We start from the raw sequence: 13,104 nt of genomic DNA, 5'->3' as shown, positions 1-13,104 counted from the left end.
CACCGCCGTGGGAGCCCTGCAGAGCTGCGGAGCACCAGCCTTGCAAGGAGGTTGGGTTTGGCACTGAAGGCTGCAGCTCACTTCCAACACCACTGGCGCAATGGAGGCTGTTATCCTCACTTGAAAATGTTTCAGTAAAACATAAAAACTTCGGATTCTTTCCTCTGAAACAGTAAAATATGCAATTGGATTGGAGCTGACTTCATCCACGGGAGATATCTGACAATCTTGCTTGATGAGAGCGAGCTGCATGTGTCACCAGAGAGAAAGATAGAGTGTCTGAAGAAGAGGAAACCATCCATCTTACCACCCTGACCTTTCTGATAGCCAGCTAGTAGTATGGGCAGAGCTCCACAGATCACTTCAAAGTTTATTGCTCTGTTAGTCCTCTTTGATTGACAGATCACCTAATGGATAATAAATTACTGCCCTCCACTCAGACTGGGGGCTGCCTGCATGTTGCTAACGCTGATTTTTCAGAACCTACTGTCACCCACTCTCTGCTTTTGCAATTTAAAGGGATGCAAGTTCAGAGACAAATAAATACAGAGGACTGGGATTTCAAGGGTATGTGTGGGGAATTAACAGCACAGCGCCCTCTGAATTTCAGTGTGTCACACGTTCCCACATCCCTCCGGTCTTTTTAAAACTCTTGCAGCTTTACTTCTGTGTCTGCTGCAACCTGGTTGCCTCTCCCCCAGGCATCTGAGGGTGGGAGAGCGAAGCCCCTTTCCTTGGCCTCTCCGCAGCTCGAGGGGCAACACCAGAGTGGGGGGGGGGGCTCAGCAGGATGCTTGCCTCAGGTGCCCGCCTGAACCAGAGGAGAAAATGTGCTCTGCAGTGAGATGAATCTGAAGATTCCACCCAAGACCAGTTTGCCTCTGCCAGGACAGGGCCCGACTCTCAGCTTTTACTTACTTCCAGTCACAGTTACTTGCTTTGGCACGTGAGCAAGCGCGGAACAGAGCCTGAATAAAGACCTCAGGGTTTTGCCTATAAAAAGAAGATGAAGTGGAAACGCCTCTCTTGAGGTTGGAGAGGCCAGGATTTGTTATGGCTGCTCTGGGTCACCGAGAGCACCGCGAGTCAGTGACGCTTTCCTCAAGAGCCGCTGTCAGTCCCATCGCTTCCATTAGTTCTGCCATGTGTCAGGACGCAATTAAAAAAAAGTCCCTCTTTCACATTCACCTTTGGGACTGGTGGGCTCATCACCAGCGCTGGGGATGAGGCGCTCCAGCTGCTGGTCCCACCGGTACCCACAGTGTGAATACCAGAACGTGTAAGCTAGAAAAAGCAACAGAAAAGCTCAGTTCTCACGTGGGCTAGATTTTCTGAAGAGCTCTGTGCAGATGGAGGAGGACATGTTTAAATGTATTAGCAAACTGTATTCCCTAATCTTAGGGCATTGCTTTCCTGAAAGACTGGGGGGGGGTGGAAAGGCCCTGACATCAAGCAGTGTAATTTTGCATGTAATTTTGCACAGCTTTCCTGAAGGCAAAGGACCTTCCTCCTGTGCCAGGGATCTCCCCTAGGCACCGTGGTCGGGATGCTGTTGCTGAATGTTCATACCCGCCTCCAATAGCTTTAGCTAAGATTGTGGAGAAGGGAGCACCTGCATGAATCTAAAGAATTTGGCGGTCAAAAGAAAAGATGTTCCTCCCCAAAAAGAAACCAACACACTCAGCTGGATCCAAACTGGTGCTGGTGGAGCTACACCATTACCCCTGGGCACACGCAGCTTCTATAAATCCCCCTGTCCCCGGCATTTTCTAGGGTTCTTGCATGGTGCACCAACTGTTTTGAGGCTTTCATTTTAAATTAGCGAATTAAAAGCACCAACCGCACAGGCACCATCAGCACAGTGGGTAGCTCCCACAGGTTGGGTCTGTCTTTTCTGGCAGGTGCTTGCCTTTAGTTCCAGGGTTGTACCTTTTCCCTATACTTTGAGTTTGCTCTCTCATTCCACCCAGCTCCAGCTCCAGCTCTCGGTCTCTGATACCAGCTGCCATCGCCATTTCACACATTTTCAGACACAGACTTGGGCATTCTCCGGGCAGTGAGCTTGGGATGGAAGTGCTGACGTTTCGTCTTGCTGCCCTGTAGCATCCCAGTTGCTCCTTACAGCCACCACTAGATCTCTTAATTCTTCACACATGAAACTGTAAATTTTTGGGACAGACAATATCTTTCATTGCTTTTGTGAACATTTCCATCTCAGAAAATCTAGCCCAGTGAGGTTTGGTGCATGTCTGCATCTCCAGCCCCTACGACACTGCACATACTCAGAGCTTTCATTATACGCACTCCTTTTCCCTCTTGACTGAGGGAACAGTGAGAGCTTCAGAACGTGTTTATTTATGAAATCTGTGTTACTTGTTCCTATAGCATTTATTTTTCTCTCTCTTTGGAAAGCACAGAAGTTCAACATGGGCCCTTAGAAACACAGCTGCTGTTATTTTGCAGCTGGGTGCTACTATGTGGAGAGCATCTGAAAAGGGAGGCTTGAACATAGGAAATTAGATGCAAGTTTACATTACTGTGGAGAACAATACATGAAAAACTTGAGATGTAGATTTTAATCCAAGATTTTTAATATGAATATTTTATCCTGCAGCCTTTACAGTTGAATGGAGGTTTGGAAAAGTCCATCTATGCACAGATCTGTGGAGGACAAGGCAGTATTTACTCTTGTTTCTTTCTCAAACGATGGTAAGCCTGGTGGGTTACACAACATAGCCCATCTTTATATCCTCAGTTTAGGAATGTGCTATGGCTGTTCAAGAGAGCATTTATGTACACCAGTGAACTGTAAGTGTAAGCTGAATGTTTAGCACATATTTCAGTGCTAAATTCACAGCATGGTCTATAGCCAATGTGTTCCCTTTACCCATGCTCCTTACATTTCTGCATCCTTATATTAAAGCTTATGGCTTAAAAAGAAGGGAACTATGTTGCTTCATTTACCAGTATCAAATATTTTTACTGAGAGTAATTGCTTATCTGGAGCTTGCTTATACAAGAATTAAACACGGTATTCCATTAAAATTGTTAAAAATATCTTTCTATAGCTCTGCTCTCTCCACTTCTCCTCTAATGTTCAGAATCACATAAAATAGTAATGAGCGTACATAGCCTTCTGCTGTTTTCATAGACAAGGCAGTAAAAGAGACAGTTGCTGTTCCCTTGAGTGCTAGCCCATGAATCAGAAAGTCTAATCAGCCACAGTGTCTGACACACTAGATAGCCCCTGTATTTCATTACTGCTATATTAAAATCTTCCCTATTTGAATTCTGTATCCTCTATTAAAAGGAGAGAAAGAGGTAGGAGAGATAATCAAAAGAGGGCAAGAAGAAAGGACTTAAAGAAAAGTAACTCTCTTTTAAGTCCCCCAGCTTGATGCTTTGGAATTCTGTTTCCAGTGCAAGAGCTGGTCTGAAAATAACCCAGAGCAAGTACCTGGCATGCTGCAGCCGTCCTACACCCCTGGGGCTGTTTTGTAAGAGTTCAGCTTTAGTGGCCTGGGTAAGACCCAGCGCTGGCTTGTGGTTCTGCCTTGCAGAAAATGCTCAGTGAAAAGTAAATGAGCAATGGTGTTTTTCACTGCTTGCCCACACCACTTGCTTACTGTGTCTGCGCCTGCAGTTGAGTACTCAGGGTTCCCTTGGTTAGGTCAGAGGATTGCAGAGGGACAGATGTTCTGAAGGTGCACCGTGAGTCAATGCAAAGGCAGTTTTCCTGGGAGAATCTGCTGCTGGGTGTTGCCAGCCTCTGACTGTCCACGGTGTGGAAGATGCAGCATCGCTGCAGCCTTGCCAGCAGTGTGGCTGGTGTGCAGGTTTCATAAAACCAACATCTTCCGACACTTTCAGAAATAGGAGGTGCCTCTCTTTGTGCATCAGTCCACACTGATCTGTAAATTAGGCTGTGACAAAACAAATTAGATTTGATTTTGCATAGCTGTCCAATGGCATTACTACATGTGTTATTACATAATTCTTTGAATCAATAATTTGACTGTGCATGCTTGCATCTTATGAAATTGAGAAAGATCAGTTCAATACCTGTAGGCTGTTGCTAAGAGTGGCACAGATGTATATAATATCGAACAATAGATGTCACTGTTATGCCAATAAAAATGGGTTATATTTACAGTTATTGGTAGTTTCAACCTCCACTGCACAAAGCTGCTAAGTCAAAAGTGTAAAGTTAGGGCACTCGCTGACACATGATACTTTTTAAAACATGAATCCTACCCCTCGTGTTTTTTCATTTATCAAATTACACACAAAAATTCTAAAAGATTTTAAAAGCCAGTTTAAACAAAATAAAAAAAAGATATTTTCCTATGGCTTTATGCAAATTGGTCACACAAGAATAGCACCACTACCCAAAAGTTACCATGAGTGGGAGAAAAAGAAAAAGGGATGTGGGAATCTTATCTGAGGAAATATCAGAGATGGAAACGTTTCTGCTTAGACTTCTTTCTTTCAAAGGAGAAGGTGGTGTATTTACTTTCCTCTCCTTGGAACAATTACATGGAGGATGGCATGTATGAACTCACCAAAAGGGAGGATCCGGTTATAAGCAGTAGTTTGTTGAGAGACACAAATGAGGGAGAGGCATCATAGGCAACATCCCACAGCAGCAAAAGATAGGGAGAAGCTGCAGAAGGAGGGAGTAAGTATCCAAGCGAAGTTTGAACTCCAATGTCCTATTTCAAGAGGTTCTTAACACTGCTTGAAATTAGTATAAAATTATGAAAATTAGACTGTGAACAATACAAGAAACTCCAGACCAGTATGGTACCCTTTTGCTCAGCTGTAAGCAAGACCTGTGCAGAGTCAGCTCTCAGGTGATGAGCAAAACCAGTGAAGTCTAACAAATGAGAAAGAGTTTAAACATCAATTTCAGGAGGAGACACAGAGAAAACTGGGCAGGTTATTACACAGCAGCTGTTCACCAGCTACTGTTCTATTCCTCAATATCGAGAACACAGTACACTGAGCGAAAATGTCTGTGCTCAGTGGCTGTAGGAGCCTATTTGTAGCCATAACACAAGAAACAAAATGCTTCTTTGTGACCAACTGATTTAGCCAGAAAAAGTGGACAAGCGTTTTTGTGCATGGTGCTGTCATCAGCCTGGCCCTAGTCAGTCATGAGGGGGAGGAGGAGAATCCTGATTTTTTGCTTCTTACCATGAGTTTGGAAGACAGAAATTAATTCAAGCAAAACCTATAAAAATAAGAAAAGCCACATGGTAGAATTTCATCAAACCACTTTCATCCAGCATGTGAAGACCAATTATCATTTCTGGATAGACGACACCTGAACTGCACACACAAATAGGTGTTCTTTCAAACAAAACTGCCAATGTTATGCCAAACCTCTACCATGCAGATTTGATCATACCTACTCAGTAAAAAAAAAAATAGTATTACAATGAGGAGGGCAGCTCCCTCCATCCAGTCCAATGCCTGAGGGAATTGTCAGGAATTTTCTTTCTAGTTTGCAGACAAGACTGTGCTTGCTATTTGGACAACATTGTGATGCAGATTTAAACACTTCTGTGCTTATTTACCTAACTACTGCAAGTTTTGCATGTAAACAGGATCCTTACATCTCAGCTTCCCTCTTCTCTGGTGTATTTTTTCCTCTTCACTTGAAATCATCTCCTTGCATGTCATGTCCCAGTCTCTTGCTGAGGAAATGATTAGGAGGTCACAAGAAGAATAATGACTCAATATAGAAGTAGAAACAAGAGAAAACTTTAAGGAACAATCTGAGGAATAACAATATTGTTTCCATCACATATTCCTTGTAGCGTTAAAGGAGCAAGAGAGGCAGAATACCAGGTGATTTGCTTCAAAACGTAATGTCTTTCAACATACCCTATGAGATATTACCTGTTTCTGTAGAAAAATAAAAGGAAAATGATACAAATACCTTGTAAATCATAGCTGAGGTGCATATTTCAAAGATTCACGGGATTCTGGTACAAAGTAGGAAATGGTATGGTTTGCAATGTAACATTGCCCGATAGCACAGAGGAATTTCAGCCATAGGCTTTCAGCTTGGGAAATGTAGGTATAAAAATTCAGTATTTTACATGTACTTTTATAGCACCGAGATAAAACATGCTCCTGGACACAATGACACTGAAAATGCAAAATCTTTGCATCCATCTGTGAAAGTACAAATATTGATGTGCATCACTAAACATATGTTGCTGACTAAAGCTATTATTAGCAACAACAGTCATTCTCTACTCTGGAAAATCCCAGTTGCCTTGGGCTTTGTCTGAGTAGAAAACCAGGGAAAAATCTGAATAAAACCTTGTGAGTTAGCCTCATGATAACAGGCTGAGCTGTAATACTCAGATAATAATAAAGCCAAAAATGCAGGGCTAAATTCAGCCATGCTTACTTGATGCTAAATTGAGCAAATTGCATACCGCCTGCTGCAGAGGCAGTACCAGAAGGCATCTTGTTCTCCCAGATTGTCTTTGCAGGGTACAGATTATTTTGATCCATTCATTGCAGCTCCCATTTTGACTGACACCTCAGAACTGAACTGGAAACTCCAGATGCTGCAGTTTGGGAAGCTGGGGACTCCTGCTGGGGTTGAACCTCACTTGTTCCTATTGTACAACGCAAACAGCTGGCAGATCTTGTGTCTGCCTCTTTCACCCAGCTCTTCCCTTACACCCTCCTGCAGTAGCATGGGCCACCTCCTGTCCTAGCTGCTGCATGCCCCAGGTGAGCTCTCCTGAAACCACATCAAGCTGTGGATTTTCTGGGCCCTGAGCTCAGCCCTTTATATCGTTCCCCTGGACTTCCATAGAAACAGAGCCAAATAATGATGCCTTCAAATGGTCAACGAACCATCTGGTTATCAGAGGTATTGCGTAAAGGGGTTACCTTTGCACAGGCCTGATCACAAGTGCCTGAGCCAGGAAGGTTTAAGCAGGGTTGTACTGCCAAAGTCAGGCTTTTAAACATCCTCTTTTTGGTTCCAAAATTCACAAGATTAACTTTCTGTAAATATTTTTTTCAGCATGGTCTTCCAGCTTAGAAGCATTTAGATTGTACCTTTCCAAGTTCTTTTTTTTTCTGCTAGCAAGAAGTCTAAAAGATTAATTAACCCCCCCAAAAGTATGATTCCAACAATTAAATAACTCTAGAAGGTAGAAGAGGAATGAAAAAACCTATGTTTTGTGAGACAGGAGAGCTGGCAATGCTGGCAGAAATTTTGAAAGGAAAGATTGTAAGATACACGCAACAATATTACTGCTGACTGCCTGGTATGGAGTCATAGCTAGAAAGGCAGTTTGAATGGGAGGAGTAGATGGGAAGGCAAGTGGATGTGAGAGCAGAGGGTAAAGCAACAGAATGTTTCAAAAAACTAGTGGATGAATCAATTTTATTTTTCAGCTGACATACATATTATGAGTTGAACTGTCCTGACTGTTCAAGGGAGCATATGGACATTCACTTGCTTCAGACTGAGGGAAGTCAAACCTTTGAGGACTGCACAGGGAGAATGTGCAAGACTTGGAACAAGCGATGAGGAAACCTAACAAGGAGCTCAGCAGAGACTGAATCAAGCTATGGAGGCACTGCAGCGCTGCTCTGACAAAATTAAGTGGCAAACACTACAGGAGTGTGGAAAATAAGAATATATTTTACAGCCAAAGCTGTTCCAAGCTCAGAACTGGGAAGGCAGCAGCTGGAAAATTAGACCAACGTATATATGTCTGTCTATATAGTTGTAATGGGATCTACTATCACTTGTTGACAGGAGGTTCTGAGTGTGTGCGTTCAGTCCTTTTGAAACACTGAAGTCAAGCAGAGGCATATGAAGTATTGGGGTGGGGTGTAGAGTTCCTAGGTATACTGTCTCACTAGCAAAGAAATCTTCGCTAGAAACAACACAGATAGGAAGAGAACAGATTTAAATCTTTGCAGCATAACAGAATAGCAGTATTTATGGTTAATTATCAGGCATTAAATGATTAGATTAGGCAGGTTCTATTTATACAATGGTTGCTTTTCTTGTTCATTCAGCTACAATCAGTTATAAACAAAAATGCATCCCATAAAAGTGTTTCAGTTGTTTAACAGGCTAAGTGAATGGCTGACCTCACTATAATTAATTAGGGATCTTTATTTAATTGAACATTCATGGTCACCAGAGCAATGCAAACCTAAAACCCAGCACACTTATCTGATTCTGGTTTCATTACAAAGGCATGCCTTGGCCAGTAAAAATTAGGATGACTTTTCATTGCATCTGTGAATCTGTATGGGCTGAGCTCTGTGGACACATGTAAACATGCTTAAACTACATGTCCAAACCCAAAATACAGGGGGTATTCTGTGGCTACAGACTCATGGAAACCAGGTAGAAGTCATGCTTAAAGTCCAGGTAATAGGAAGGAGGGGTTCTGCACTCTCTACACACACAGGAGTTATGTTTAGAAAGCAAAGGAAAATATGTAAATGAAGATCATCAAAGAAGGAAAAGAGGTTAATCAATACTTCATGTAACCACAAAAATGGAAAAAAAGGCTAATTTAGTTAATTCCTTTTGCATCTGCTTTAGAAAGCAGTAGGGTGTGCTCATGAGTCACCTTCTGAGCTTGCAAACAGCCTCCTGAATGTGTGAGTATAAACAAAGAAAGAATAAAATTCATTTTCCTACTCACTGCAAACCATCCCGCCCTGATATGACTTTGTTCCAGCTCATTAAAGCTGTGTTTCTAGAACTGTGCCCAACTCAATTAATTCATAGCCCTTTTTGCCAAAACAGTTCACGCTCATGATTTATAGCTAACGCACGGCCACAGCATGTGAACAGCGGGAACTTAGACCTGGAGTAAGGACCACAGGCAGCCAAAAGAGTGAATCTATCACATGCCTTGTGTGGAAAACACTTCCTACACCCAGGTAAAAGGGAGCCTGCTAGATAGTCCCAGGCAAGGGACCACGGAGCCAGCGTGCTTTCACATCCTGTACCCCATGGTGGGGTACCTGGGCTTTAAAACCTGCTGCCCTACTATGTCCAGCACCTCAGACCCAAGAATCCAGGAGAAATGCTAAGGAAGGAACCTCAAAGAAGTTTCTTTTCAGAAAGGAGAAAACCCTTTCATGGTAAATCCCCACTGGAAACAACACACTTTTATCTTAACCTGGCAAGTCGTACCTATGTCTCATTGCATCTCTGAACACTACAAGCTGCTGAAACTAGGAATACCAAAACAAGCAGGATGCCAATAAATAAATGCTTGTAAAGTGCACTGAAGCTGAAAAACAGGGCATATTATTACTAGGAGATGACCAGCATTTAAACAATGTTTGGTGTCTCATAATTTCATCACTGAAAACAAATTTCTGGCTTGGTTGAAAGGCTGCTGAAGTTCTTCCATTGGTTTCATCAGACTTATCAGATGTTTAAATGTTCACTAACATAAACTGGTGGGTGGGACCAACAGCCAGAGAGAGCTCAGATGGCATGAGGAAATGGAGAGAGATTATAATCAATTAATTAGGTATGATTTATACCGTTTGATTTCTTCCACTTATTTATTATCCTTTCAATATTTTATACTAATTAATTTCCAAATTGAATAATAAGCATAGATATGAGCCTGATGCTTTAACCTCTCTACCAAGAGCACTCTTTGCAGGGTTTCCCATCAGGGATGATGCACCAGGCTGGGGCCGCCGCTCCCTGCGTGCTGCTATCACGCTGATACACGCTATCAGATGGTGCTTTGTTGAATGCAGCTTTTCTGACCCTTTGATTTGGCAAATCTCCTCTCATCAGGCCTCTGATACAGGGCACTGACTCCCCTGCTTCCCTCTGCAAACCTTGCAGGCGTAACTTCTCCCCACCGGTCAGGCAATTGCCATGATCTTTAGTCTGATTTTTATTAAGGCGGGTTCTAGCATCTTTTTCTTTTAATGTCTCATGAGAACATAGCTAAGAAAGAAAGATAGAGTGGGAGAGAGGGAAAAAAGTGAGCTGATGCTATAAAAAAGCCACTGCTTATGCCATGACAAAATAACCCTCATTTCCCAAATGTATCATGCTCAGAAATGACAGTGCTTTGCACTCTAATGCCTTTTTAAATCACTCGAAATGCCTCCTACCCTGGGAACACGACTTTCATTTTGGCGCAGTTTCACACAACCCTGGAGCCGGCCCCATCTAGGGAGGTACATACATATATAAAAAAAAAAAAGTGTGTGTGTGTGTGTGTGTGTGTATTACAAACATGAGGAGGAAACCTGCCCAGATGAGGTGAGATACATTTTCTGTAAATTCTTGCCTTTTCCTACAGGTTAGATCCTCACAACTGCACAATTTTACTTTCTACAGTGAAAAATACCTGGAAACAACACTGTACTATTTTCCTACATGTCTAACCCACTATTTTCAAGAAAAAAACCAACCAGAATATCCCTGCAGACATTATTTAAGATCTTTTAAGCATTCGAGTTGTTGAGCAGTTGACGCAGTGGCATCATAACAGCTCTCATTTTGCAGCAGTTTCAAGGGTCCAGGGGGCTCCGGCACAGCTTACAGCATACGGGATCTCTTTGTGCAGCTCTGGTTGCTGCCCTGTTCTTCCTTGCTAAGACCTGACCGAAATAATCTGACTTTTTCTTGGATCTCAGTCAGGATGCCAATTTTTTGTCCAAGGACTGATTCAAACTGTGCAGCGTAAAAATCTACATTGTACTCTATTTCCCCAGCCACTTCTAAGAATACTTTCAATCATCGCAGAGATTCCTGATGCTCCTCCATGAGCGTTTTCTAATCCACCTCTTTTCTCTTCTTCTTTGTTTTCCCCCCAGCACTGAAAGTAAGTAACTAGGGTGAGACTTCCTTGTCTGCCTGAACTCCAAATAGCTGTCCTGGGACAGTTCTGAACAGTCCAGAGTTTCTTCACGTCTTTCAGCCGATGTGGGAACCTGAATGCCTCCTGACAGGGTCATCCAAGGGAATTTAAATTCACCACGAGCTCCTTCATGCGGTTGGCATACCATAGGGTTTTAAGGGTGTGCTTGCAGGATCTCATTCCTGGAAAGACAGTGGCAATCGTGCAGGTACAGGAGTTTTCCCCTATAAATGAGTCCCTCAGGACCTGTGTGAGTTTGCTAGCCCTGAATGGGGTATGGGATCTGTTACGCCCCAATGCCCTGATACAGTTCTTGAGTGCCAAGAGGCTTTTCTTAATCTTAGCTCCCTCCAGACTTGTTTGCCTGTCTGCAGTGGAGATGTCAGCTCCTTGCTCATTCCCAGCCAAATCAATCAGGGAAAACTTGGCATACAAATGCCCTCTCTTCTTGAGTATGATCTGGAAGATGGCATGGCTCCAGGAGGAGTGAGTGTTGGCAGAGGTCTTGCCTGATGTGTGACACTTGCTACCCGTTTCAATTAGCTTGATGACATCTTGCAGGCTGGTGACTTCTTCCTCCCACAGCCCCATCACTTGGATCTGCTGTTTACAATCTTCTAGCACTCTCAGCCACTTCTTCCAGTTCAGAAGGTCAAAAACTTTGCTCTCATAAATCTCAAAGAAGGCCCCATAGACTCGAAGCTCTAGTTTCTGGCAGCTGGAGTCCTGCAGCCTGCAGAAGACATCCTCGGTGACCATGACGTAGAACCCTTCAGAGGGCTCAGAGTTCTTGATAGAGAGACTTCCCCTTATGGTGTGTGTCTTGCCGCTGCCTCTCTGGCCACAGGCGAAGCAGGTAGCCATGCTCCCCTGGAAGATGGTCTCCACCAGGGGCTGGGCGGTGTGCCTGTACACCATTGGTGGCACAATCATTGAAGGCATGGTCAAAGTGGAAGACCTGGTTGTTCAGGTACCATGTGAGGTCCAGCTTCTGCTTAGCTTCATGCACCATCACCATGTCCTGGCCCGGCACCGTCACTACATCGAAGTCATTGAGTTCAGCCTCCTGTTGATTCAGTGGCTGCTTCTGAACACAGACGCAGATGTGATGGGGCTGGCATGGTATGGTGGCCTGCAATGCCTCGCAGTCCAAGTGGCTGCAGCACTTCTGGATCATGGCCATCACATCACTCCTGGGGTGGAGTGAAGCAGTGGCCTGCTGGTCTTGCTGCTCCTGCATCTCCAGCTACCGTTGTTCCCGCTATTCTCGCAGCCTTTCTATCTGCTGCACACATGGTGATGTCCACCTGGGTCTGCAGCCCCTGGAGCCAGGCCAGGCAGCCAAGGAGTCCCTGCTGTCCCCACATGGCTTCTTCACTTTGATGGGCTGCCACAGCCATTCACTCACCAGGCCTTGGTCCCCTTTTGCTGACAGTGGGGCCTCGATGCTTGCTCCTTGGGGCCAGGTGAGGACTGACGGCAAAGATGAGCTGGAGATCCACCTGCTTGCTCTTCTTGGCCCCTTTCTCGAGTCACTCCACAGTGATACTGGAAGTGCATTCATGGAGCTCCATCACCAGTGCCGGTGGATGTGCCCATCGCTGCGCTTGATCTCCATGTAGGTGCCCAACTGGATGTGCCCAAACTCCCCAGCCATGCTGTCCCTGTGCCCTGGCCAGCAGCTGTGGGGTGCAGGTGCCCCCCTGGCTGGGGCAGGCAGGGCTGGAGCTTGCCCCTGGCCGCGGGCGGTCCCATGGGGCTCAGTGCTGCCTTCGCCCAGCACCGTGTCACAATGGCCCGGGTGGCCCCCTGGGGGGCTGTGGAAGGGGTTCAGCTTCAAGGTTGAAAATATATGTATTTTTAATCAGCTGCTATGGGTGGAAGGAACATATAACGCTGCCATCACCTGAAAAGGCCTATTTGAGTTTCCAGGCTGGCGTGCAGCTGCTGTGACACATCGTGTCTAATTAGATCAGTCATGTTGTGTTAAGCTAATGCCAGTGGCACAAGAATTTATAGCAGTGACACAAACGCAGAGACTCAAGAGAGCCTTTTCGTCCTGCAGTGACCACACAAAAATGCAGAAAACAACACGTTGTTTTCAATTACCTTGAACATAAATTTTGAATTCTTTTAAAAGGCTTTGCATGCCTTGAAATCCTGCTTGAGAAAAAATGGGCTTAATAGAAAATGAATGAAA

General features: G+C 44.4%; 1 protein-coding gene across 1 annotated transcript; it reads right to left on the bottom strand.

Annotated features, from left to right (window-relative positions):
- Positions 1 to 10,582: 10,582 nt before the first annotated feature.
- KIF2B (kinesin family member 2B) lies at positions 10,583 to 12,561 on the bottom strand. Its single transcript, XM_075518855.1, is given in 5 exon segments — positions 10,583 to 10,931; positions 10,978 to 11,820; positions 11,822 to 12,355; positions 12,357 to 12,489; positions 12,492 to 12,561. Coding segments are annotated over 5 exon segments (1,929 nt in total).
- Between the last annotated feature and the right edge of the window lie 543 nt (positions 12,562 to 13,104).

This window comes from Mycteria americana, chromosome 16 (assembly GCF_035582795.1).
Source record: "Mycteria americana isolate JAX WOST 10 ecotype Jacksonville Zoo and Gardens chromosome 16, USCA_MyAme_1.0, whole genome shotgun sequence".
Taxonomy (NCBI): Eukaryota; Metazoa; Chordata; class Aves; order Ciconiiformes; family Ciconiidae; genus Mycteria; species Mycteria americana.
The sequence above is the reverse complement of the archived record's forward strand: the minus strand, read 5'-3'. Positions and strand labels throughout refer to the sequence as shown.